We start from the raw sequence: 27,590 nt of genomic DNA on the forward strand, positions 1-27,590 counted from the left end.
TTATTATTATTGCCAAACTAGCACTGGGTGCATGGTTGATGAAATAATAGCAACTGTATGATTACCTCTAATGACACGTTCCTGTTGCTGGAACAGCTGTTTCTTTGCCTGCTGCACTTCCTTTCCCATCCTCTGTATTCCTTGGAGTTTAGTGGAATGACGGTTGACCTTATCCGAACATATAACAGGCCCGGCCGACTTGACAGGGTAGTTTTGCAACGTTCTCGCAGATGGGAGAGTTACACGCAAGCTACATAACAAAGTGGCCTTTGATTTAAAATCGAGGTGTGTAGAGATTTCTTCTTTCACACCGTAGTGTTCAGAGGCAAGTAAGAATTGCACTCAACACAAGGAACTGCAGATGCCCGTTTACAAATGAAGACACAGAGTGCTGGAGTAACTCAGCGGGGCATGCAGCATCTCTGGAGAACGTGGGTAGGTGGTTTTTGTGTCAGGACCCTTCTTCGGATGTTCCATTGTCAGTACATACGACAATTAAACAGTCTTGACTCGTGAATCACTGAAATTCACAGCCCCTTGGTGGTAGTGGAGGATAGATCTCAGGATATATTTAAAAAGGGGAGATAAATAGCTGGATGAACGATCTAGGAACTGAGGATTATGAGGAACTGGCACAGAAGAGTTGAGGCAAGGGTGGCACAGTGACGCAGTTGTAGAGTTGCTGCCTCGCAGAGCCAGAGATCCGGGTTCGATCCTGATTACGGGCGCTGTCTGTACAGTGTTTGTACGTTCTCCTCATAACCGCGTGGGTTTTCCACCGGGTGCTCTGGTTTCCTACCACACTCCAAAGACATACAGGGTTTGTAGTTTGTTTGGGTTCGGTAAAAAATGTAAATTGGCCCTAGTTTGTAGAATAGTGTTACTGTACGGTGATCGCTGGTCGGCACGGACTCGGTGGGCCAAATGGCTCGTTTCCTCGCTGTATCTCTAAACTGAAAACTAAAGTAAGGCCACACGCAAACTGAAGGAACAGCACCTTATTCTCCAGAGATGCTGCCTGATCCGTTGAGTTACTCCAGCACTTTGCGCCTTTTCTTGTAAACCAGCATCTGTACTTCCTTGTGTCTCCATTGAGGCCCAGTGATTCTTCCACTGGCTCTAAGCTCATGAGATCAAAGTGAGTTGCAGTAAATCCAAAGCTAAAATTATTCCAAGAGCCAAGCAGCAAGAGTCAATAACAGATTGTGAAATTATTAGCATTACATTAATTTCATCAAATTAACTTTAAATATTTCAGTCTGTACACATATGCCCAGTTAGAATTCCAGATTTAAATAAACCGTGCCAAACTTGGTGGCACAGCGGCGCAGCAGTAGAGTTGCTGCCTCACTGTGCCAGAGACCCAGGTTCAATCCTGACTACGGGTGCTGTCTGTACGGAGTTTGTATGTTCTCCCTGTGACCGTGTGGATATTCTCCGAGTGCTCCGGTTTGCTCCCACTTTCCAATTACGTGCAGGTTTGCAGGTTAATTCGCTTCTGTAAATTGCCTCTAGTGTTTAGGTTAGAATGGGTGATTGCTGGCCAGCGTGACTTGATGGGCCAAAGGGCCTGTTTCTACGCGGTGCCTCTTTAAATTAAACTGTAATTAAAATGAAGCAGTTCATATCTGTGCATCAAAACCTAGGTAACTTTCTGACGAAGGATTCTGTGAGAGTTTTCTTGAAATTAGAGAAACCAATATTCATACCACTGGGTTGTAAGCTGCCCAAGCAAAATATAAGGTGCTGTTCCTCCAATTTGTGTGTGGCCTCATTCTGACAGTGGAGTAGGCCCAGGACAGAAAGGTCATTATGGGAATAGGTAGGGGAGTTTAGCAACCAGGAGATTTTTCGTACTGTTGGGTTGTAAGTTAACAAAGGCGCCCTCCCCACCCTCTTTGTTCCATCTGCCACAGTTATCCAGGTGGGTTTTTTCTCCTTGGCCTACCCGCACATTCCCCTCCCCTACCTAGTTCCATCTGCCCATTATTCCTCCCGTACCTGGTCTCTCATTACCTTCCAGACTTTGTCTCCATTTTCCCCTTTCCCCTCCTCCTCCTTCCTCCACTCCCCCCCCCGCCCCCCCGTCGCCAGGCTCCATCTGCCAAACCCACCTGCTTTCAATGTTTTACTTCTCTGTTTTCACCCATCACCCACCAGCCACCACCTCCCTTTTAAGACTTTTAGACTTTAGGGAACTAGCACAGAAACAGGCCCATCAGCCCACCGTGTTCATGCCAACTAGTGATCGCCCCGTACACAAACACTATCCTACACACAAGGGGCAATTTACATTTTGTTACCATAGCCAATTAACTCTGCAAATACACTCTCTTTGGAGTGTGGGAGGAAGCCAGAGCACCCAGAGTAAACCCACCTGGTCACAGGGAGAACGTACAAATTCCGTACAGGCAGCACCAGTAGTCAGGATCGAACCCGGATCTCTGGCGGGGTAAGGCAGCAACTCTACCGCTGCGCCACCGTGCTGCCTCTTCCCCCACCTATCTCCGTCTGTCTGTGATAGGTGGAACCAGGTGAGGTGGGGCTAACAGCTTACACCCCTCTGATGCACTCATTCTTCTCACCTCTTTAAACACACCATCCTCACTCCACACTTTCAGTCCTGAAGCCTGGTCTCCACATGAAACCTTGACTGTCCCTTTGCCTCAACAGATGCTGCCTGACTAGTTGAATTCATCCAGCAGTTAGAGATAACCTAAAGGGCCTGTCCACGAGCATGCGACTCCATGCGGCAAGCGCGACCTAACGTGGTCGCTTGAGCCGTACGGCCTCGCGGGGCCGGTCCCACTTCGATCGCCGGAGCCGTATGGAGTTGGTCCCGACATCGCGCGGGGCTCTGAAAAAATGACCGTGTTAAAAAATTCCGTGCGGCAACGGCCTGCCGGCCTACAGCCGCCTCGACGCCATATGCACTGCCTCGACGGGCATATGCAGCGTCTTGACGCCGTACGTCACGCGCGAACTTCCTGCGGATTTCGCTCGAACTTCGCATCACTCACTCGACCTCCGCGTGGCCCCCGCTTCCGGTTTGGTCGCGCTCGCCGCATGCAGGCGTATGCTGGTGGCACCGGCCCTGTATGGAGATCACTCGACCTCCGCCCGGTTCCTGCTTCCAGTTTGGTCGCGCTTGCCGCATGCAGATCGCATGCTCGTGGGACAGGCCCTTAAGGCATGATTATTTTGAAGGAGGGATTGTTCCTTTGCCCTGTCAGTATTCAATCCTCAATCAATAGCACCAAAACAAAAATGATCTGGTTATTACACATTCACCACAGCACGCACTACAAAGTACTAATCACATTTCCCATGTTCCAACATTTAAAACAGTGTTTGCATTAACTGTAAAGTGCTTTAGGTTCTTCCAATGATAAGTAAACAGCTGTGATGTGAATTTATACCTTTCAGTAATGAGATCAATTTAATATCTTTTTGCGACGGTGGTTGAGGGGAGGTAGTATCTGGCCTTTACATTGGCCAAACTCCCGGCTGTTCTTGACATATTGCCACGGGATTAACAATGTCTATTTCTTCGGCAAGTTGCCATGACAGCAGATCATCAACAGCTCAAACTGTGCACCATTCATAGCTCTGTGCCTTTGTGTCACGTTTGATTACGTAGGCGCAGGATGGGATGAGATGATTTAAGCATTTTATTCCTCTCCCACAAGGCTGCTCATACGAGTTATACCATCCATCTGTAACCAGGATCAGCCAATATCAGCATGCAAAACTGAGTGATACCCTTCGCTAAGTTCAATGTTTAGTTTAAAGAGCTGGAGTAACTCAGCGGGACAGGCAGCATCTCTGGAGAAAAGGAATAGGTGACGTTTCGGGTTAAGAGCCTTCTTCACCTATTCCTTTTCTCCAGAGATGCTGCCTGACCCACTGAGTTACTTCAGCTTTTGTGTCTATCTTCAGTTTAAACCAGTACCTGGTCCTACACAATGTTTAGTTTAGCTTAGAGATACAATGTGGAAACAGGGCGCTTCAGCCCACCGAATCCACACCGACCAGCGATCACCCCGTACACCAGCACCATTCAGTACAGCAAGGACAATTTACAGAAGCCAATTAACCTACAAGTCCGCATGACTTGAGGGTGGGAGGAAACTAGAGCACACAGAGGAAACCCATGCGTGTCACAGGGAGAATGTACAAACTCCGTACAGACGGCGCCCATAGTCAGGATCGAACCCGGGTCTCTGACGCTGTTATGCAGCAACTCTACTGCTGCACCACAATGTGGCCCTAATGCTTCATCTTGATTTCCTGGTGTTTGGAAAGAGGTACATGTTCATGGACTGACTGTCTTCTTCCAGACTTTCAAAGATTCTGGAATGGATCCCGAGGTTGTGGGAGACAAATGCAAATAGAAAGAATGGAGAGAGAGAAAAAACTGGGAACTATAGACCAGTTGTCTGGGAGATTCCAGAGAATTGGAGTTTTACAGCAATTCATTTCTTTGCTTATTTTACTTCAACTTATTTCAAGTCTTTAATAATTTCTCAGTGCTTTAATTTATTTATTTAATTACTTTTCATCAATATTAATAGCTCTTCAGTGATGTGTATAATTTGTGAGGCACTTTAAAGCTGTTTAGTTCCTATGTCACTGGAACAAAATTAGGCCATTCGGTCCATTAAGTCTACTGCAACATTGAGTGATGCCCCACTCCAGTTCTTTATATATTGTCCAAGATTCTAGCATCTGCAGACTTTTTCAGAGACCTCTTGCGATACGTCGAGGCCATGGAAGCGTGGATGGCACCTTATTGGATTCACAAGAGGAAGGAAACTTTGTTTAGCTTTGGGTGGCTAACCTCTGGAATTCTCCGCTGCAGAGGGTTGTGGAGGCTGGGTCATTAGACGTAGGTGAGGCCGATGTAGATAATCCGAGAATTGAAGCTTATGATATCATAGAGTTATACAGTGTGGAAACGGGGCCTTCAGCCCAACTTGCCCTTGCCGACCAACATGCCCCATCTGCACCAGTGGCATCTGCCTGCATTTGGTCCACAACCCTTTAAACCTATCCTATCCATGTATCTGTCCAAATGTCTCTCAAATGTTACAATATTACCTGCCTCTGCTACCTCCTCCGGCAGCTCATTCCATACACCCACCACCCTTTGTGTAAAATGAATTACCCCTCAGGTTCTGATTAAATCTTTCCCCCCTCACCTTAAAGCTATGGTTCTAAATTCTCCTACTCTGGGTTAAGAGACCATACATTTACCTGATCTATTTCCTCATGATTTTATACAACTCTATAAGATCACCCTTCTCCTCCTGCAGTCCAAGGAATAAAGTCCTAGCCTGCTCAACCTCTCCCTATAGCTCACTATATATAGCATCAGGGAGGCCTGGACTGTTGATTCAAAGAAACAAGTCCAAATCCCATCCTCGATATCATGAATGTCAAGGTGATGTGCCATTTCCGCCCAGTTTGTCATGCCAGACCCACCAAACTCAACTGCCTTGGATCAGGGGCAAGTTTAGATGGTCAAAATTTAAGCTGGCATTGCTGTTAACATTCAACTTGTGTTGGGGAAAAAAATAATTAAAGAGGAAAATAGCTCGAGGGAAATCAGAAGCACATCACTCGAAAGAGATGAATTGGCCCCGTTTTCCATTGGCTCTGTAGAAGCAGTCACACTGGCCATCAAAGCAGTGACTATGCATTAAAAAGTAATCCGGTGGCTGTGGAGCTTTGGGATGTCCTGCAGAGATTAAGGATGCCTTCTTAACTTATTTCACTCAAACTATTGCACAAATCCAGATTGCAGAGTCTCAGAAGAGCATGGAAGCTGAATCAATTAAAGCAGGTAATTGCTGGTGAAGTGAAGGAATGAAGGGAAATGGAGATGGCTAATGTGAGATTCTCACAGCTAGGGAATTGGGACTTCACAAGGAATTCACAAGCAACTATGGGCAACAAAATGCCACAGCAGTAAATAAGTTGCTGTTCCACCTTTGTGCTATGAGAGAAGCAACAACTTTGCATCTATTCCCCACCAATATCTACACACGCCAGATATTCACCTTCTCAACATCCCCATTCTCCTCTACCCCACTCCTCATGTCAATTCTTTCCTGATTCTTCATTCCTCTCTCCCACTCGCCTAATCCTACAACTCTCCCACCCTACCCAATTCCCCATCTTCAACTCATCCCATCCCCCACTCCCCTCGCCCCATCTCACACCGTCCTCCCCCCAACCCCCCACCTTCACGTCTCTTCCTAACCCCATTCCTAATTTGTTACACCCCCACCCTTCACCTTGCCCCTTCCCTATCCTTGCCTCATCCGCCCCCCCCCCCCCCACTAGCTCATCCCATCCACCAAACCACTATCTCGCCCCATTCCCCACTCCCTCTCTTCGCTTTGCCCCTTACCCACATCTCCTGGGAAAAGAGAGAAGAGGGAGTGACCGGGGTGAGACTCATTTGTTATTGTGCTGGTGGCCTTGCCAAGGCAGTGTAAATTGTAGATGGTCAATGGAAGAGAGGTTGGTATGCGTTATGCTCTGGGCTACATCCACAATTCTTGCAGTCTTGGATTGAGCTGTTCCCAAGCAATGCCAAGAAAATGCTTTCGATGGTGCATCTGTAGAAGTTGGTGAGAGTTGTTGGGGACATGCCAAACTTCTTATTCCTTCAAAGGAAGTAGAGGCGTTAGTGTGCTTTCTTGGCCATTTAATATGACTGGTCCAGGACAAGTTGCTGGTGATATTTACTCCGAGGAACATAAAGCTTTCCCAGGAACTTGAAGCTTTCGTGCAGCACGAGTGTTGGCATTATTTGACCTTATGTGTAGGAAAGAACTGCAGATGCTGGTTTAAATCGAAGATAGACACAAAATGCTGCAGTAACTCAGCGGGACAGGCAGTATCTCAGGAGAGAAGGAATGGGTGACGTTTCAAGTCGAGACCCTTCTACAGACTGATGTAGGGAAAGTGGGCGGTACAGAGATAAAATGTAGTCTGAGACAGGAAGACAGGTTGGAGAACTGGGAAGGGGGAGGGGATGAAGAGAGAGGAAAGCAAGGACTACTTGAAGTTAAAGAAGTCAATGTTCATACCGCTGAACATTGTAATCTACCCAAGCAAAATATGAGGTGCTACTCCTCCAATTTGCACCGGGCCTCACTCTGACCTTATCCTTTTGACTTCACAGAGTGGAAACAGGCCCTTCTTCCCAGCAAGTCCACACCAACCCCATACACTAGCACAATCCTTTCGAGATATTTTACAATTTTACTGAAGCCAACTAACCCACAAACTTGCACGTCTTTGGAGCGTGGGAGGAAATTGGACCACCCGGAGAAAACCCACATGGTCACAGGGAGAACGTACAAACTCCACACAGACAGCACCCGTAGTCAGGCTCGAACCCGGGTCTCTGGTGCTGTAAGGCAACAACTCTATCACTGCACCGCTGTGCCGCCACATCCTAACTAACACACCCTGTCGCCAGAAGGATAAAGAGGGCCATCATTTCACGAAAATGAACCATCAATGTCCTTTCCAATGAGCTTTTCAAACTTTACCCATAATAGGGGCATTAGCTACAGAGAGAGTTTGTGTATGAACACGCTGACATCATGAGGTGAGGATTAGAGCAGGCTGCAATAATCAGTGTTGTGTTTGCAACACAGGATAAAAGCTTTTACTTTGCAGCCTGTGGTGACTTCTGCAAAGGTAAGTAATCTACAGATGATACCTTGGCACCTTAATTATATCAGGCTCATTGGCTGGGACTGTAAGGGAATCTTTGAAATTGTGGATTCAGTCCTAAAGTCCGGAATCTCTAAATACCTTTCGACTTTAGTCTGAGCCGACCGGTGATCACCCTGTACACCAGCACTGTCCTACACACTCTAGAGACAATTTACAATTTTACCCAAGGTATTTCACCTACAAATCTGTACGTCTTCTGGAGTGTGGGAGGAAACCAGAGCACCCGGGGATAACCCACGAGGTCCCAGGGAGAATGTACAAACTCTGTACAGACAGCACCATTCTCAGGATCGAAGCCGGGTCTCTGGCGCTGTAAAGCAGAGACTCTAACATCGTGCCGCCCCCATGTCCATTAATTGCTGCTTTGCCATTACGTCTTTAGGGGTTGGGTCACGTAACTATCTCTGTATTGCAACAATGTTCACGGAATGTTCCAGGAAAGCTCATGAATAAATAGGACATGTTTTGAGCTCCTTTGGTATCATGCATTTTCAGTACATGATCTTTGTTGGATGTTAGGAATCCACCGGGAACAAATGTCCCCACACTAACGATGGAGAAAATCTCTGTGAACCATGGGCTGCCCATTAAAAAGCTCCATTGATTCAGTGTGACTTTTATCTTTTATCCCAGTGGTGTATTTCTTGGTGATGAAGGGGAACACAGCCATAGTTGAATTACTGAGTACACAGAAATGCTAACCTCTGAATGGAATATAGAAACGTAGAAAATAGGTGCAGGAGTAGGCCATTCAGCCCTTTGAGCCGGCACCGCCATTCACTATGATCATGGCTGATCATCCAAAATCAGTACCCCGTTCCTGCTTTCTCCCCATTTCCCTTTAGCCCTAAGAGCTAAATCAAACTCTTGAATGTGATCACAAGGCTTTGTTAGAACCAGCACCTGCATTATTTATTCAGCATGTCCAAATCATCACACCTCTGCAGCCTCTCAGCATACCTCGTTACACATTGGTTAACTCTTAGATTAAGCGATACGGTGGGGCAGTGGTAGAGTTGCCTTAGCGTCAGAGACCCGGGTTCGATCCCGACTACAGGTGCTGTCTGTACGGAGTTTGTACATTCTCCCCGTGACCTGCGTGGGTTTTCTCCGAGATCTTCGGTTTCCTCCCACACTCCAAAGATATACAGGCATCCCGTATATAACTGTGGACCTGTGGAAATCTCTGCCACAGAAGGTAGTTGAGGCCAGTTCATTGGCTATATTTAAGAGGGAGTTAGATGTGGCCCTTGTGGCTAAAGGCAGGGATGGGGTACTGAGTTGGATGATCAGCCATGATCATATCGAATGGCGGTGCAGGCTCGAAGGGCCGAATGGCCTACTCCTACACCTATTTTCTATGTTTCTATGTTTCTATGGTATGTAAGTTAATTGTCTTGTAAATGTAAAAACTGTCCCTAGTGTGTGTAGGATAGTGTTAATGTGCGGGGATCGCTGGTCGGCGCGGACCCGGTGGGCCAAAGGGCCTGTTTCCGCGCTGTAACTCTAAGCTAAACTAAAAAAAAATAACTGGTTGATCATAAATCATGAATTTTTAAAAAATCAAGGCATGGGTATTGAATCTATTATCGCGTGTCCTTAGTTTGGGGGAAATCTCCCATTCATTTGCAGAAGTATTTGCTGGAGTGGTATTGTATTGTATTGTATTGTATTGTATTCAAATTTATTGTCATTGTCTCAATTAGAGACAACGAAATGAAATTTCCTCACAGGCAGTATCATAAAAATAAATAAATAATAAATAATAAAACATATTAAAAATAAAATTGAATTGAATTAAATAAAAGAAAAGCACAAACACAGAAAGTCCACGACACAACACAACACAATGGCACCAAGGTGAGGAAGGCACCATAGTCCAGCCAGCCTCCCCTCCGATCTTCCCAGATGTTCATCCGTGGTCTGGGCCTTCCGAGCACCCGCAGTCGCCGCCCCGGGTTGGCCCGATGTTCAGGCCCTTACGCCGGGCTGGTGGAACGCCGACGGTGAACATCCTCCTCCTCAGCGGCCCGGACCTCCTGATCAGCCGCCTCCCGCTGCCGGAGTCCGCACAGCTCCTGAGTCCGCAGGCCGAGCCGGGCGGAGTCGCAGGACCCCGCGTTGTTGATCAGCGCCGCCCGCGTTGGGAGCTCCGCAAACCGCAGCTCCATGATGTCGGTGCAGCAGGTCCAACACTCCGGGTTCCAGACGGCGATCCCCGGTAAGGCATCACCAGCCCCGCGATGTTACAGCGCTGTCCCGCCGCTGTTAAGCAGCAGTTAAGCTGGAGGAATTAGTTCTTGATTGGGAAGGGCGTCAAAGATTATGGTGTTAATATACCTCCTTGAGAGGTCTTTGTACAAATGTGATGGCAGAGATTCCCTGGGTCAGATTCCTCGTTTAAAGAAGTGGCTTCTTGGGGCAAATGCTGAACTTTATGAGTGGCACGATGGCACAGTGGAAGACTTGCTGCCTTTATGCCCCTGTCCCACTTTGGAAACCTGAACGGAAACCTCTGGAGACTTTGTGCCCCACCCAAGGTTTCTGTGCGGTTCCCGGAGGTTGCAGGTGGTTGCCGGAGGTTGCAGATAGTGGAAGCAGGTAGGGAGACTGACAAAAACCTTCGGGAACCGCAGGGAAACCTTGGGTGAGGCGCAAAGCTCTCCAGAGGTTTCCGTTCAGGTTTCCTAAGTGGGACAGGGGCATTACAGTGCTGGTGACCTAGGTTCAATCCTGACTATGGATACTGTCTGAACGGACTTTGTATGTTCTCCTTGTGGCTACGTGGGTTTTCTCCGGGTGCTCCGGTTTCCTCCCACACTCCAAAGACCTGCAGGTTTGTAGGTTAATTGACTTTGAAATAAAATTGCAAATTGTCCCTAGTGTGTAGGATAGTGCTAGTGTACAGGGTAGCTGTTGTTCAGCACGGACCCGGTGGGCCGAAGGGCCTATTTCTGCGCTGTATCTCTGAAAGTCTAAAAAAAACAAACCCTGACTATCCTCATGACTGAGACGCTCCAATCCAAGCCACATCCTGGTGAATCTCCTCTGCATCCTCTCAAGTGCAATCGCATCCTTCCTACAGTGTGGCAAACAGAACTGTCCACTGTACTCCAGCTTGGACCTAACCAATAAAATAGAAACAATATACTGCAACGAACCTGCAACCTCTGCTGCTTTACAAATAAAAGCACCAAGTGCTGGAGCAACTCAGCGGGTCAGGAAGCATCCCTGGACAGTACAGATAGGTGATGTATCGGGTCGAGACCTTTCATAAAGTTGTATCATAACGTCCCTGCTCTCATATTCAATGTTTAAGAAGGAACTGCAGATGCTGAAGAATCGAAGGTACACAAAAAAGCTGGAGAAACTCAGCGGGTGCAGCAGCATCTATGGAGCGAAGGAAATAGGCAACGTTTCGGGTCTGAAGAAGGGTTTCGGCCCGAAACGTTGCCTATTTCCTTGGCTCCATAGATGCTGCTGCACCCACTGAGTTTCTCCAGCTTTTTTGTGTACCTCATATTCAATGCCCTGGCTAATGAAAGCTAATAGCCCAGAAGCCTTCTTCACCACATTATCCAGTAGTGCTGCCCCCTTCTGGGATCTTTAAAATTCCTCAGATTCCTCAGTTCCACAATATTCTTAGTTTAGTTTCGAGATACAACATGGAAACCGACCCTTCGGCCCACCGTGTCTGCGCCAACCAACGGTCCCCGCACACTAACACTATCCCACAATCACTGGGGACATTTTGCAATTTTACCAAGCCTACAAACCTGTACGTCTTTAGAGTTTTGGGGAAACCGGAACCCACGTAGGTCACGGGGAGAACGTACAAACTCCACACAGACAGTACCCGTAGTCGGGGTCGAACTCGGGGCTCTGGCGCTGTAAGGCAGCAATTCTACTGCTGCACCACTGTGCCGATCTCTTGAGGGCTTCCATTCATTGTGGGAACCATGGAAAACGTAGTCATGTAGAGAGCTTCAATGGGCAGAAGAGTATAGTGGATAAAAGAGGCAGATATCACCAGAGTTGGTACAGTTAACCGATAGATGAATCCCTCTTTCCAAACCTAAAACCACATAACACATCTCCGGGAGACTGCCCGACAGTCTCTATACAGAGATTCCAAGCAGAGAGAAATAGGGGCTGTACTTCAAGTTTAAACTCATTAGACTCAAAATTACAGCAATCTCTCTGTGAAGTTAAATGTTATACAGCCTGCTGGCCTTAATTTCTGTTATTACTTCCTTTGATCACACTACTCTTCTGAGTCATCACATCGTCCAGATAATCACTGACCATTCTTTCCATTAGATCCATGTCTTTCTTCCACCTCTGTTCCTCTCCACAAGCCGTCTACCTGCAACATTTACACAGTTCTGCTAAAAATATCCTCACATCAAATGGTGCCATCTGCCCGTTCCCTGCCATTTTCAGTACTTTCTGACTTTAATCCATCGATACACATTTCAAAAGAAATATCTATTACAGCGCAATAGGGTCCCCAATTCCTTGACATCTTGCTCCATTGAAAAGGACAGTGATGGCTATCATAGTTTCCCAAGAAAATGGTGAGCCTGTTTCCCAAGATCTTTACAGAACATCTCTGCATAGGCTCTTGATGATGTGGATGGGATTATTATGGCTCAGGCTATTGAATCCAAGGTGCCAGAGTAGATGGGCAGTCTGTTTCTCATGGTGGGGGGGGATTTGTTCCCAACTTCAGTGATAACTCGGCTCCCTTGCGGCAGCTTACTCACAAGGACACTGCCTGGACATGGCACGAACAGCAGCAACATGTTTTTGACACTCTAAAACATCAGATGTCATGCCCACCTACCCGGGCTTATTACGATGTCAATAAACCTGTTACTTTGACCTGTGATGCATCCCAGAACGGCCTCGGTGCAGCATGTCTGCAAGATGAGCAGCCTGTTGCTTATGCCTCCAGGATAGTGGATACTGGCAGTGGTCTTTGCATGTGTCAAATTCAACAATTACATTTTTGTCAAGGCTGTTTCCGTAGAGACCGACCACCTACCTTTGGCTACCATTTTAAACAAGCCCATACATGCTGCTCCGGCGCTGGTGCAAAGAATGATGCTGCGGCTCCAGAAGTATGATATCTCTCTCAGCATTATGCCCCTGTCCCACTTAGGAAACCTGAACGGAATCCTCTGGAGACTTTGTGCCCCACCCAAGGTTTCCGTGCGGTTCCCGGAGGTTGCAGGTGGTTGCCGGAGGTTGCAGGTAGTAGAAGCAGGTAGGGAGACTGATAAAGACCTCCAGGAACCTCTGGGAACCGCACGGAAACCATGGGTGAGGCGCAAAGTCTCCAGAGGTTTACGTTCAGGTTTCCTAAGTGGGACAGGGGCATAGCAAGCAGGGTAAGCACGTGTATGTGGCTGACACATTATCCCGTGTTCCCAGGTGATCGAGCGCCCAGCACACGTCATGGCAGTTGATTTCACTCATCCTTCACATCTGGATACTTTGGTGGTTCGCACGGCAGATGATGCCACCCTGCAGATGCTCACCTCAGTCATCAATCACGGATGGTCTGGCAAACAGTATTCGCTTCCGCTTGCTGTTCAGCCTTACTTTTCTGTCCGAGATGAAGTGGCCATTGAAGGTGGGGTTAACAACAAGGGCCATAAGGCAGTGATCCTGGCTTCACTCCAACAGAAGTACTTTGACACCGTACACGGAGGTCATCCTGGTTCTGAAGCTGCGATACAACGAGCAAAGAGCATGTTTTTCTGGCCTGCCATGTCGGATTATATACGCAACAGGGTGCAGTCCTGCGCTGTGTGCAACAGCATGGCTCCACATCAACAGAAAGAGCCCCTTTTGCAGCATCCGGTTCCTGTCTTGCCGTGGTCTATGGTGGCTACTGACATTTTCGACTGGCGTGGCAACCAATACTTGGTTCAGGTTGACTCTTACTCCGAGTGGTTTGAGATCGATCTGCTCCCCACAGCTTCTGCTGCGGCGGTCGTCAAGAAACGTGCGAGGCATTTACCGGTCCATGGGGCATCTCAAACCCTCATGTCTTTCAATGGTGGCCAATTCACGTCAGCGTTTCAAGGACTTTGCACACTGGGAACCATCATCTCCAACGACCTTCAATGGGAGCCACCATCGACTCCACAGTCAAAAAGGCACATCACCAGCAGTCCGGAGTACCTCCAGTCGAACAGGCCGGCTGAGCGAGCTGTCCGAAGTGCAAAGGAGCTCATGGAGGCATCCATCAGGGCTGAGTCTGACATGTTTTTGGATCTTCTCAATCTCCACAACATTCCACATGATCCCACTTCTGACACCATGTGCAAAGTACTTATGATACAGTGTCATTATATATCATAACAAGTACTTTAATTTAAATACATACAGAGACCATCAAAAGTGTGCCACAAGGTGGTGGTGGTGTGGAAAACCTGACATGGATTTTGGATCAGGTTTTCAGCAGCAAAACCAGACATGGATCAAATCAGCAATACTGTTTGATCTGCGGGGGGTCTAAACTAGAGGGCTTAGGTTTAAATGACTTGATGGGTAAAAGTTCACATCATGAATATGGGTATCTGGAAAGAGTTGCCAGAGAAAGTGATGGAGGCCAGATTGATAACATGGAGTAATGAATGGTAACATTTAAGAGGCATTTCTTCAAAAAATTATGAAGGGATATGGAATTCATGCAGGCAAATGGGGATTTTATAGATAGACATTATGGTTAGCCAAAGATGTGATGGGCCAAAGGGCCCATTTCCACACTGTACAGTTCTATGACTACACATTCCACAAAGCCACTTGAGTTGAATAATCAGCCATGATCATATTGAATGGCGGTGCAGGCTCTAAGGGCCGAATGGCCTACTCCTGCACCTATTTTCTATGTTTCCATGTTTCTAGGCCAACTTATTTTGGTTGCTGGCATGTGGTGCCATGTCCAAGACTCTCAACCTTGTGTAGTCCCACAATGAAGCAACAAAGGCACAACTGATCTTTGATTTCAAAAGCACGACTAGGGAGGAAACAGGAGCACCCAGAGAAAACCAACACGGTCACAGGGAGAACGTACAAACTCCGTACAGACAGCACTTGTAGTCAGGATCGAACCAGGGTCTCCGGCGTTGTATGGCAGCAACTATACCGCTGCGCCACTGTGCCACCCATGGAGATCATCGTTTGCCCCAAGAAGCTGCTTCTTTAAACGAGGAAAATAACCCTGGGAATCTCTGCCATCAGATTTGTACACAGACCTCCCAAGGAGGTATATTACGACCATAACCTTTGATGCCCCTTTAACTGATTTTGGTTCAATGGTGTGTTATTGTCACCTGTTCACTGCAGAGTGAAGTTAATTTGCACGGGTCACACATGCACGAGTCACCGTATTTTTGTGCCATGTACAGAATAGTCCAAAGTTCGGTCCATGTGCTCGATGTGCTGGAACAGCTCCCCATACAGGTAAGCCCCAGGATGCTGCAGGCCCTCCATCGCCCTCGACCGGCTCAGCCCGCTAACCGATGTCCCTCTCCTCTCCTGGTCCCGGGGGTGCCTCCTGCAGCAGACTCTGAAGGCTCTGGAGGCAATATCCTGCCGGCCGCCCCACTACTCGCGTCCGTCATCGCCAGCGGCTCCATCCTAAGCTCTTCGGACTTCGAGGCCGAGCTTGGCCCCCCCCCTCCCCTCCCTCCCTCCAGGACATGGCCCACCGGGTCTTTCTTAGCCTGGCCACCGAGTCTCCTGGACTCTGGCTAAAATATTCCTCCTCATCACCATTTTAAAAGGAATGTCCTTTTCGTCTAAGGCTGCGCCCGCTGGTTCCAGGTTCTCCCATTACTGGAGACATCCCTTCCACACACACTCTATGCAGGCCATTCATTATCTAGTAGGTTTTGTCTGTTCACTCACAGTCCCCGCCACTCCTGCACAGAATTCATGCCAGAAAGGGTTGCAAAGTCCACGAGGCTGATGTACACTTGCTCGTTATGGTGACAAGATTCTAATTCTGTGCTTTTATTGATGGAACAGACAGGAGACGGTCTGCTCAGTGGGTCAGATGTTAATACATCAGGTTCGACTGTGCAACACATGAAACAGCAATCGGAAATGGGGTATTCTCGTCAGCTATCTTTGTTGGAGCTGGAATAAAACATGACACACACAACTTGATTTCTATCGGCTTCCGAAAGCCTCGGTTATCATTCTTGCTCACACTGGGTCAATACACCTAGCAAGGCTGCCACACAAGCACCCCCAGCCCTGTGATCCTGACAGGAGAAAATATTCTGAAGATCAAAAGTGAATAGCGCCCCTCGGCTCTTGTTTTCATTCTCCCCACGCCAGTGAGATTCTGAATCATCGCCCCCCCAGCCTTCATAAGTTCAAGTCATAGGAGCAGAATTAGGTCATTCGGCCCATCGAGTCTACTCCGCCATTCAATCATGGATGATCTATCTTTCCCTCCTAACCCCATTCTCCTGCCTTTTCCCCATAACCTCTGACACTGTACTAACATCTGCCTTCCTTACTATCGATTCAATTTGTGAATTAATTTTTTGGGGATCCTGCACCAGCACTCCCAAGTCCCTTTGTGTTTCAAATAAAATAGAAAAGTTGATCATGTTGTTAAATCTCCACAAGGACCTCAGGAGACTACTCAATCTGAGAGAGCGCAGCACACTGCAAAGTCTGTCAAGGCAACACTACTGAAACGCTTCCCTCCCCATGATGTTACCCAGGTTAAATTATTACGAAGTCAAAGACCACCGATGAACATTTTCAATTAACTTGGTGGTGGAAATGCATGGGAACGGAGTGAGTGGATGAGATGAGCAATCAATCAGAAGGCATCTTTAATTATTAGGCTTGTCCCACAAATGTATTTTTAATTTTTTTTAAGCTGAGTAAGAACATCTATGCAAGGAGATGTCATTTCATCATTTATGACTCCAATGTCACTGGGTCAGGACTAAGCAAAATAAAATGTAAGATTAGAACACAGGATTAACTTCCATGCTCTTCCACAAGGCAGTCCCTCAGCAGAAGTACCGACATGGTGAAAGTCACCGCCCTTGTCTCTTATTTGACCGAAGCTGAAGGAGAGGGATGTTCAAGGAAAGAAAAGCAAGACATCCCAATTTTGCAGGGCAGCTTACAACCCAGCTGTATGAATTTTGATTTATCTAATTTCAACCTTGGCTTTCCCTCTCTCTCCGTCCGTCCCCCATCCGAGTTCTCCGACTAGATTCACTGTCCTCTTGATTAAATTTTACTGATTGTATGCCTTGTTGTCACCCTCTCCTCACTAACAATGATTCATTCTATATTGTCCTTGTTCACATCGCCTTTGATCTGTGTTTTCACACCTTACCCATCATGTTTCCCACTCCCCTGACTCTCAAGGAGGGTTTCGACCTGAAACGTCGCCCATTTCTTTTTTCCAGAGATGCTCCCTGTCCCATTGAGTTACTCCAGCATTTTGTGCCTATCTTCGGTGCAAACCAGCATCTGAAGTTGCTACCTACACACATCCAACACAATGCGGGTTTCCACCTGTATAACTCAATGGAGACAAGCGTCATAGAGTGATGCAGCATGGAAACAGGCCCTTTGGCAAGGCCAGCAGCATAATTAAGGATCAGTCTCATCCCCGGTCACTCCCTCTTCTCCGCTCTCCCATCAGGCTACAGGTACAGAAGTTTGAAAATGCACACCTCCAGATTCAGGGACAGTTTCTTCCCAGCTCTTATCAGGCAACGGAACAGTCCTCTCACCAGCTAGTGTTGGCCTGACTTCCCATCTGCCTCAGTGGAGATCTTTGAGCTATCTTTAAACAGACTACATGTTGCACTAAATGTACCCTTACCTGTATCTGTACACTGTGGATAGCTTGATTGTAATCATGCATAGTCTCTTCTTTGACTGGCGAGCATGCCAACAAGAGTTTTTCACTTTCCCTCAGTACATGTGACAATAATAAACAAAATAAAACAATCCACAAGTTAAACACAGATAATCTTTTCCTACTGAAAGGAGATGGGATGGGCAATTAAAGGCAGAGAGAAACTGTAAAATGAACCTGGCAGAATTCAGCGAATGAAACATTTTCATCAAACCGTCAATTATGAACACAATGATGTCTCACGCATTTGCCATTTCATTGTGAAATTTATTTCCACGACAGGAACCAGTGAATATTTTAATAACATATCTACAATCCATTTGTCACCTGTCAAAATTTTGAAAGGAATTGCATTAGACATTTAATTTGCAGATTTACTTTTAATGAAGCTGGTTAAACCAATGATAGCCTTCCTTTCATTAAGAGTCCAGGTCATTGAACTAACAATGGGCGAGCCAAATGCAGTATAAACTAAGCATGTGGAAATAAAGACCTGCAGATGCTGGTTAATACACAAAAGGACACAAAATGCTGGAGTAATTCAGCAGGTCAGGCAGAGAGCTGTAGATGTAGCCTAGACCATCGGGCAAACCAACCTCCCTTCCATTGACTCAATCTGCCTCGGCAAGGCCACCAGCACAATCAAGGACCAGTCTCACCCCGGCCACTCCCTTGTCTCCCCTCTCCCATCAGGCAAGAGGTACAGAAGCTTGTAACGCACACCTCCAGATTCAGGGACAGTTTTGGGCCTGTCCAACTGTACGAGCTAATTTGAGAATTCTCCCACGTTTCCCCTGATTCGAACTTGGAGAATTACGGTAATAGCCGTTCGTAGGTACTCGGGGCATTTACATGTTGAAAAATCTTCACAAGCTTACCGCGTTTCCCGAGTACCCGCCGTTAACATTACGAGCCGCTAAGCGACGTCCCGAGCTCCGACATACCCGCTACGTACATTCTACGTACTTACCACGAGTTTGATTTTTTTTTAAACTCGGGAGAGTTCTTGAATTACCTCATACAGTGGGACAGGCCCTTTTCTTCCCAGCTGTTATCAGTCAACTGCAACTGTTTCAACTAGCGTGAAGTCCTGATCACCTATCTACCTCATTGGAGACCTGTGAACCATCTTTAATTGGACTTTATTTTGCATCCAATGGTGTTTGTTTATCTGTACACTGTGGACAGTACAATTGTATTAATGTATAGTATTTTCTTTGTCTGGATGGCACACAAACAAAAGCTTTTCGCTGTAGATAAAATGCTGGAGTAACTCAACGGGACAGGCAGCATCTCTGGAGAGAAGGAATGGGTGACGTTTCGGGCTTCAGACTCTGAAGAAGGGTCTCAACCCAAAACATCACTGATTCCTTCTCTCATGTCCGACTGAGTTTATTCCAGCATTTGTGTCTATCTTCGATTTAAACCAGCATCTGCAGTTCTTTCCTACACAGCTTTTCACTGTACCTCGGTACGTGTGAAAATGATGAACTATTCTAAACAGACAGATCTCTGGAGAACATGGATAGGTGATGTTTCAGGTTGAGACATTTTGGCTCCAAAGAAGGGTCCCGACCCGAAATGTCTATTTGTGTTCTCCAGAGATGGTGCCTGGCCCGCTGAGTTATTCTAGAATTTTTAAACTAAATTACCATTCTTTCAGAAATTATTATGGAAGATTTAGCCAATTTGAATGACCCACCCTGCACTTTCAGTCCTCGACCCCGAACATCAACCACCTCTTTGCCTCCACAGATGCTGCTCAACCAACTCGAGTTCCTCCAGCAGTTTTCCTTTTGCTTATGATAGAGAGAATTGGGTCTTGCGGTTGATGCAGAGATGAAAGTAGGCCAGTTATATACACTAATGTTTGGCTTCCAAAATTACCTTGGCCACCAAGGTAAACCAACAAGTAATTTGTAGCTAATATTCAGAGATTTAACACTAGTGAGCCTCCTGCTTTAATGGAATTCAAGAGCCAAAAGGCATTGGCATTCTTAAAACTGACCCATTTCCGACAAGTAACAGCCTTTTATTGCGTTTCTTTCCCAAATCAATTATTACTTCCCTTCGAGCATGAAACAAATATGTTGAAGCCCACTAAAGGTTGTCCATCACTGCAAGACAACATAATCAATTGTCAATTATTGGCAAGATCGCCTTTGGTCGTCAGCTGGCAAACCTTCCCCCAAGATAGACACAAAATGATGGAGCTACTCAGCGGGTCAGGCAACATCCCTGGAGAAAAGGAATAGGTGACGTTTCGGGTCAAGAGCCTTCTTCAGATTGAGAGTGGGAGAGAGAAACCAGAGGTACGAAAAGGTACAGAACAAATCAGAGCCGGCACCGTTGACTCAGGAAAGGTGGAGTCTTTGTTGGCTATGGAAGAGGTAATAACAGGATACAAACAGTGAATGTAGCAGGAATACAAGGGTGGGGGAGGGATGGAGAGAGAGGGAATGTGTGTGGCATCAGTCTGACTCACTGAGCCTCCTCCACAGTCAGAGTGCGGCCACATGCAAATTGGAGGAACAGCACCTCATATTTCACTTGGGCGGTTTACAACCCAGCGGTATGTGTATTGATTTCTCTAAATCCAAGTAATCCTTGCATTGACCTCTCTCTCCCTCTATTTCCCTTTCCCTAGACTATCAGTCTGAAGAAGGATCTTGACCCTAAATGTCACCAATTTCTTTTCTCCAGAGACGCTGCCTGTCGGCAGCATGGTACCGTGGGTGGCACGGTGATGCAGCAGGACAGTTGCTGCCTTACAGCCCTTGCAGCACTGGAGACCCAGGTTCGATCCCAACTACAGGCGCTGTCTGTACGGAGCTTTACGGTCTCCTTGTGACCACATGGGTTTTCTCCAAAATCTTCGGTTTCCTCCCACTCTCCAAAGATGTGGAGGAATGTAGGGAAACTGGCGTGGTACAAGTGTAAATTGTCCCTAATGTATCTAGGATAGTGGGGAAATCGCTGGTCGGTGCAGACTCAGCAGATGAAGGGCTTGTTTCCGCGCTGTATCTCGGAACTAAACTAAACTCGCTGAGTTACTCCAGCATTTTGTGTCTATCTTCAGCGTGAACTATCATCTGCACTTCCCTCCGACACAAACTTTCTCTCACCCCACTTTACAGATCAAACGGCATCAAGGATTCTCACCAGATAATGAATCTGACAGAACTGGAACCAGTTTTCCCTCACACCTATACATGTATTCCTTCGCAGAGGTAGTTGGGGGATTTGAGTACAAATATTATATGCAAGTCATTGCTGTGAAAATGTATACAGCTCTTGTGTATGTTGCTCCACATTTAGAAATATTGCTACACATTAAAGTATGATATCTCCATTTTACCACAACATCTTTGGACAGTACCATATTAGTTTCGTTTATTTTAGCTTAGCTTAAAGAGGCCACAAGGAAACAGGCCCTTCAGCCCAACAAGTCAATGGTGACCCGCGATCCCCACACGCTAAAACTACCCTACACACTCGAGTCAATTTACATTTTTTACCAATCAGCCCACAAACCTGTATATCTTTCAAATGCGAGAGGAGAACGGAGCACCCGGAGAAAACCCACGCAGGTCACAGGGAGAACTTGCAAACTCCACACAGACAGCGCCTGTAGTTGGGATCAAACCCAGGTCTGTGGGGCTGCAAGTCAGCAACTCTACTGCTGCGCCACTGTGCTGCCCCTGCAACTTGTTGACAAAGTTTCCCACTAATTGATTTCTCACAATCCCCAACTGCCACATTCGGAAATCTTATTGATGATCAATTAGCTCATATTAATTGAAGCAGAATTAAACAGACAACTGCTGAAGCAATCAGCTAAAAGCAATGACTTTACACAATGACGACCATTAGACGTAATTTGGGTAAACATTTGATTAATACGCTAATGGAAAAATAATTAGAAAATAATGGTGTATAATTATAGGTTAGTGCCAGTGTGTTCAGTGTGGGGACAGAAGACTTGCAGGTGAATACACCAACTGTAGCTGGTGTTCTTTGTAAAAGTATAGGCTCAGATCAAACTACACATACATGTGCAAAACACAGTCAATAGGTATTAAAGAGGCATCAAATAGATTTGAATAATTAAGTGGGAGGATGAAAATGGCACCATAAGTGTACAAAGTCGCAAGATTACCAGCGATTGATGGAAGTAAGTAAAAGCAGAAACGTTCTTGAAAGAATAATGTTCTGGAGTGGCAGCTGAAGGAACTAATGGTCTAGAAAACAATCAGAACCACACCAACGAGAGACACTAAAAGGGGCAAATGAAACTGGAGGAAGCAATGACATAGGTACATGAGTGAGAGAGTGTGTTGAAGATTGAAGTACATCAAGAAGCATCTGTGACTGAAGATAATGAAAGTTAATAGCTGTATCCCCGAGTCCCCTATTTCCTTTTTTCCCCCTCCTCCCCCCCCCCCCCCCCCCCCCCCCCCCCCCCCCCCCCCCCCCCCCCCCCCCCCCCCCTCCATCTTTCCACCCATATCCCTCTCTCGGGCTTTATATTTCACTCCTCGCCCCTTCTCCTTATCTGACACCCTTTTGTCTCCTTTTCATCTCTAGCCTTTGTCTCGTACTCTCCCCATGGAAACAGGCACTTCAGCCCACCGAATCCCTGCTGACCATCGCTAAATGCTTCACACTAGTTCTCTGTTATCCCACTTTCACATCCATACCCTACACACCAGAGGCAACTTTACGGAGACCAGTTAACCTACAAACACATCCCTTTGGGGAGTGAGAGGAATCACTTTTCCCTAACCTGTATCCACCCATCACTTGCCAGAATTTGCCCCATCCCCACTTATCTTTTCCAACTTTCTCCCGTCAGTCTGAAAAAGGGACCCAAACAGAGTAGCCTACTGGGTGGCAATGATTGTTGCTCTCCTATGTACCCGGGTCTCTGGCGCTGTAAGGCAGCAACTCTACCGCTGCGCCACCGTGCTGCCCCTATGGGCATGACACATTTAAATAGAGAAGCTGACTAAATATATAATCGAGAAATACATTTGCACTAATTGTACACAAATCATCATAATTACACAACTAACAACAGTATTGGCTGCAGCATTTAATTCCAACCTCTGGAAGCTCGTTGCAAAATATTATTCACATTAGTTCATGCACTATAGAATATAATTAGATCCCCAAGATAATTACTCTTTTGTTTTTTGCTCCTGTACAAAATTCAACTTACAGATTTAGTGTAAAATGAGGATATTTTTGTCTCTAGTTATAAACCTCTCTCCCTGGGCACCGCAAATAAGCAGAGCCTGGTTACTGGTAAAAGGTAAGGGCAGCACGATGGCTCAGCGGTAGAGATGTTGCCTTACAGTGACAGAGACCTGTGTTCAATCCTGACTACAGGTGTTATCTGTACGAAGTTTGTACGTTCTCCCCGTGACCTGCGTGGGCTTTCTCAGAATGCTCCGGTTTTCTCCCACACTCCAAATACATACAGGTTTGTAGGTTAATTGACTTGGTGTAAATGTAAGTTGTCCCTAATATAGTAAATGTGCAGGGATCGCCGTTCGGCACGGACGCGGTGGGCCGAAGGGCTTGTTTCCGTGCTGAATCTCTAAGCTAAGCTAAAATTAAATAGAACACGTTCCACAAAATCACACACACAATTGTAATCACTTTTGATGAATACTTACTAATTTTGGAAAGTGCAACACAGCAGCATTATGCAGCTATATGATTAGCTGCAATCTCAAACTAATGCAGGCATTTGTGATTCTAATCTGTAGAAAGCTGTCCCAACACCATTCCCACAATGGACTCCAAACAGAAAGCCATTTAAACAAATCAGTGGTTGTGTAGATATCGAAGGTTTATTGCCACACCGCCCTCTGAGAAGCATCTGCAAAACAATTACTGCTGCTAAAGCATGAACTGAAAAATCCAAAATAAAAGATACTGAAAACTCTCAGCAGGTCAGGTCAACAGCAGGGAATGAACCACCGTTAGAGTTTCAGGCTGATAACCCTCCCCTGCAGTTCAAGCTTTGTCACTTTTTAAAAATGGCTTTGTGGTAGATTGCATTTAAGTTTAGTTCATTATTGTCACATATATTGAGGTATAGTGAAAAGCTTATGTGTGTGTGCTATCCAGTCAAAGAGAAAGACTTACACAAAATGCTGGAGTAACTCAACGTGTCAGACAGCATCTCCGGAGAAAAGGAATAGGTGACGTTTCAGGTCGAGACCCTTCTTCCCGGCCCGACACAAAATGTCCCCTTCTCCAGAGATGCTGCCTGACCTGCAGTTATTCCAGTATTTTGTGTCTATCTTCAGTGTAAACCAGCATCTGCAGTTCCTTCCAACAGAAAGAAGACTTTGTTTTTGTTTAGAGCGTGGAAGCAGGCCCTTCGGCGTACCAAGTCCACACTGTCCATCGATCACCCATTCGCACTAATCCATGTTATTCCACTTTCCCATCCACTCCCTACACACTGGGACCAATTTTTACAAAGCCCAATTAACCTACAAAGCTACACAACTTTGGAATGTGGGAGGAAGCCGCAGTACCTGGAGAAAATCTCCCGCTACATGCTCAACCCCACAGGGAGAATGTGCAAACTCTGCACAGACAGCACCCACGGACAGGATCGAACCCGAGTCTCCACCACGGTGAGGGAGTGACTCTACCAGCAGCGCCACTGTGCTGCCCTTTAGTAGGACTTGGCTATAACTTAGCTCCTGACTATATTGCACTGATACTTCTGACGAAGCTTTCCTATGAATGAGCGTCCCAATAGGACCTCACACAAGTTTCCATCCATTGGATGGGGAATAAGCTTAGGAAATCCAACACGATGCACTGGAATAATAAAGTGTGTTGCTTGTCATTATGCGAGCTTCATCCTCGTAGCTACATAATAAAATCAATATCAAATAAGCTAATTAAAACATTAAACCTGTACAACCTACAGCAGCTGCTCTTCAGAACCAAGGTCATGTTAACCTTATTAAATAAGGCTGAGGTCTATGCCAAGCTCCAAGACATCAATATCTTTGTTCATTGAAGCATACAAGAAGATGGGTCTTACACTCAATGTCCACCAGACAAAGAACCAGAGAACTTAGGTTTAAGGTGAGGGGGGAAATATTTAATAGGAATCTGTCAATCTCTGCCTTAAAGCTTACATAGCTCATGTTCATACGTTCTCGGAGCAGAATTATGCCATTCGGGCCCACTCAACAACAATACAATACAATACGGTTTATTTGTCACATTGCACATAAGTGCAAGTGAAATGAATATGTCAGCAGCGGTACAATTATAAAGAACACGCACAAAAACACAATAAAAATTTAAAATAAACATCCACCACAGCATTCATCACTGTGGTGGAAGGCACACAATTTGGCCAGTCCTCCTCCATTTTCCCCCGTGGTCGGGACCTCAACCCTCCGCAGCCGTTGCTGCGGGCGTCCAGATATTAAAAGGACAAGGTGCAAGTCCAGGTAAGTCCAGAGTTGGCTCTTCCCCACCGGAGACCGCGGCTTTAAGTTGGTGTAGGCTGCAGGCCGGCGGTCGAAGATTTAAAGTTTAAAGTTCCCGCCGCGCCGCAGCCAGAAGCACCGCAGACTGCAGGGCCGGCGGTCGAAGCTCCCCTCCAGGGGTGATGGTAAGTCACCACCGAGCCCGCGGTAGAAGTTGGCCGCGGGCCGGCAGTGATGGCTTCTTCTTCCCCCGGGTCCCCCACGAGGGATCCCAGGCTGTAGACGCTGCACCAGCTGGAGCTCTGCAGACCGCGGCTTCAGGCTGCCGGCTGCCCCGGGCCAGCGAAACGGAGAGCTCCCCTCCAGTGAGCCCCAGCGAGGGCTCACCCGCTCCACGCCGAGAGTCCACGCTGCACCCGCCGCTGAAGCCCCAGGCGCGTCTCCGGGAAAGGCCGCCCGATCCTCGCTGTTAGGCCACGGGGGAGGCGACCTGGAAAAAGTCGCCATCCATGGAGGAGGTGGCCGAAACGGTTTTCCCCCTCACCCCCCCCCCACACCACCCCCCACACAAAACACACAAAGAACCATTAAAAACATACTTTAAAACATACTAAAAAAAAAAAAAAAGTTGAAAAAATTAACACGCTGCTGACAGGGCTGCCGCCATTGCAGCGCCCCCAGCGCCCCCAGTGCCCCCAGCGCCCCCATCGCGCCGCCAGCGCCCCCACTGCCATTCCATCATGGCTGATCTATCTTTACCTCTCAACCCCATTCTCCCGTCTTCACCCCATAACTCCTGACACCCCTATTAATCAAATATTTGTCAATCTCTGCATGAAAATATCTGTTGACTTGGCCTCCACAGTCTTCTGTGGCCTTCTCAATTCCACAGATTCCCCACCATCTGGCTAAAGAAATTCCTCCTCATATCTAAAGGTACGTCCTTTTATTCTGAGGCTGTGGCCTCTGGTCCTAGACTCTCCCAATGGTGGAAACATCCTCTCCACATCCACTCTATCCAGGCCTTTCGCTATTCAGCCAGTTTCAATGAGGTCTCCCCTTGTCCTTCTAAACTCCAGAGAATACAGGTCCAGTGCCTTCAAATGCTCATCACATGTTTTTTTGTATAATTTTTGCTGTTAGATATTTTGTTGATGCAGTTTCCTTTAAATTTCCCTATTAATTTAACTACAAATGTGCTTCTTCAAACTTGGGGCCACGTGTCAACTAACATTAAATATTTTTACCTTCATCATAAATTCATAATAATCACTTCAATATACCAGAATCAAAGAAAACGGCTGTAGGCTTGATGTCCGGTCATTACAGAGCTTATTGATCAGTGTAGAAAATTATCACTGCGAATGTATCGAACAGGGTGGAAAGGATCTATGATCAGAATTACGAACCAGGAAAAATACTCAGAAAAATCAGTAACAGGAGTTCTCGCCCTGGGTGTTGTGTCAGTCGAGAAGCAAGCTGAAATTTATCAAAGGCTTCAGCTAAAGACCTGCTTACAAATGCCATAAACCTACAGTAGCTGTTTTGCGATCCCTGGCCAATATGCCAAAGCCTGCTGATGTGTCGCACCAACAGACTCGGGAACAGCTTCCTCCCCGACCAGTCCTTCCATCAGCAGGGGGTACCGTGTAAAGGTGCACGGTGGCGCAGTGGCAGCTGCCTTACCGCACTTTCAGTGCCGGAGACACGGGTTCGATCCCAACTACTGGTGCTCTCTGTATGGAGTTTGTACGCTCTACCCGTGATCGTGTGGGTTTTCTCATAGATCTTCAGTTGCTTCTGAACTGGGTTCAGAAGCAACTTAGACTGGGTATTGAGTAATGAGGAACGGTTAGTTAGTAGTCTTGTTGTGCGTGGCCCCTTGGGCAAGAGTGACCATAATATGGTTGAGTTCTTCATTAGGATGGAGAGTGACATTGTTAATTCAGAAACAATGGTTTTGAACTTAAAGAAAGGTAACTTTGAGGGTATGAGACGTGAATTGGCCAAGATTGACTGGCAATTAATTCTAAAAGGGTTGACGGTGGATATGCAATGGAAGGCATTTAAAGACTGCATGGATGAACTACAAAAATTGTTCATCCCAGTTTGGCAAAAGAATAAATCAGGGAAGGTAGTGCATCCATGGATAACAAGGGAAATCAGGGATAGTATCAAAGCAAAGGATGATGCGTACAAACTAGTCAGAAAAAGCAGCATGCCGGAGGACTGGGAGAAATTCAGAGACCAGCAGAGGAGGACGAAGGGCTTAATTAGGAAAGGAAAAATGGATTATGAAAGAAAACTGGCAGGGAACATAAAAACTGACTGCAAAAGTTTTTATAGATATGTGAAAAGAAAGAGATTAGTTAAAACAAATGTAGGTCCCTTGCAGTCAGAAACAGGTGAGTTGATCATGGGGAACCAGGATATGGCGGACCAAT

At 46.6% G+C, this 27,590-nt stretch overlaps 2 protein-coding genes across 7 annotated transcripts in view; one reads left to right on the forward strand and one right to left on the reverse strand.

The window, feature by feature from the left end:
• LOC129704093 (VPS10 domain-containing receptor SorCS1-like) overlaps positions 1-27,590 on the reverse strand; it is a 678,236-nt gene that overhangs the window by 609,928 nt on the left and 40,718 nt on the right. The window lies entirely within an intron of this gene.
• On the forward strand, positions 12,230-15,377 carry LOC129704095 (uncharacterized protein K02A2.6-like). The gene is made up of 2 exons (XM_055646983.1): positions 12,230-14,852; positions 14,983-15,377. The coding sequence occupies exon 1, from the start codon at positions 13,219-13,221 to the stop codon at positions 14,128-14,130; it is 912 nt and encodes a 303-aa protein (XP_055502958.1). The 5' UTR covers positions 12,230-13,218; the 3' UTR covers positions 14,131-14,852; positions 14,983-15,377.

This window comes from Leucoraja erinacea, chromosome 15 (genome assembly GCF_028641065.1).
Source record: "Leucoraja erinacea ecotype New England chromosome 15, Leri_hhj_1, whole genome shotgun sequence".
Taxonomy (NCBI): domain Eukaryota; kingdom Metazoa; phylum Chordata; class Chondrichthyes; order Rajiformes; family Rajidae; genus Leucoraja; species Leucoraja erinaceus.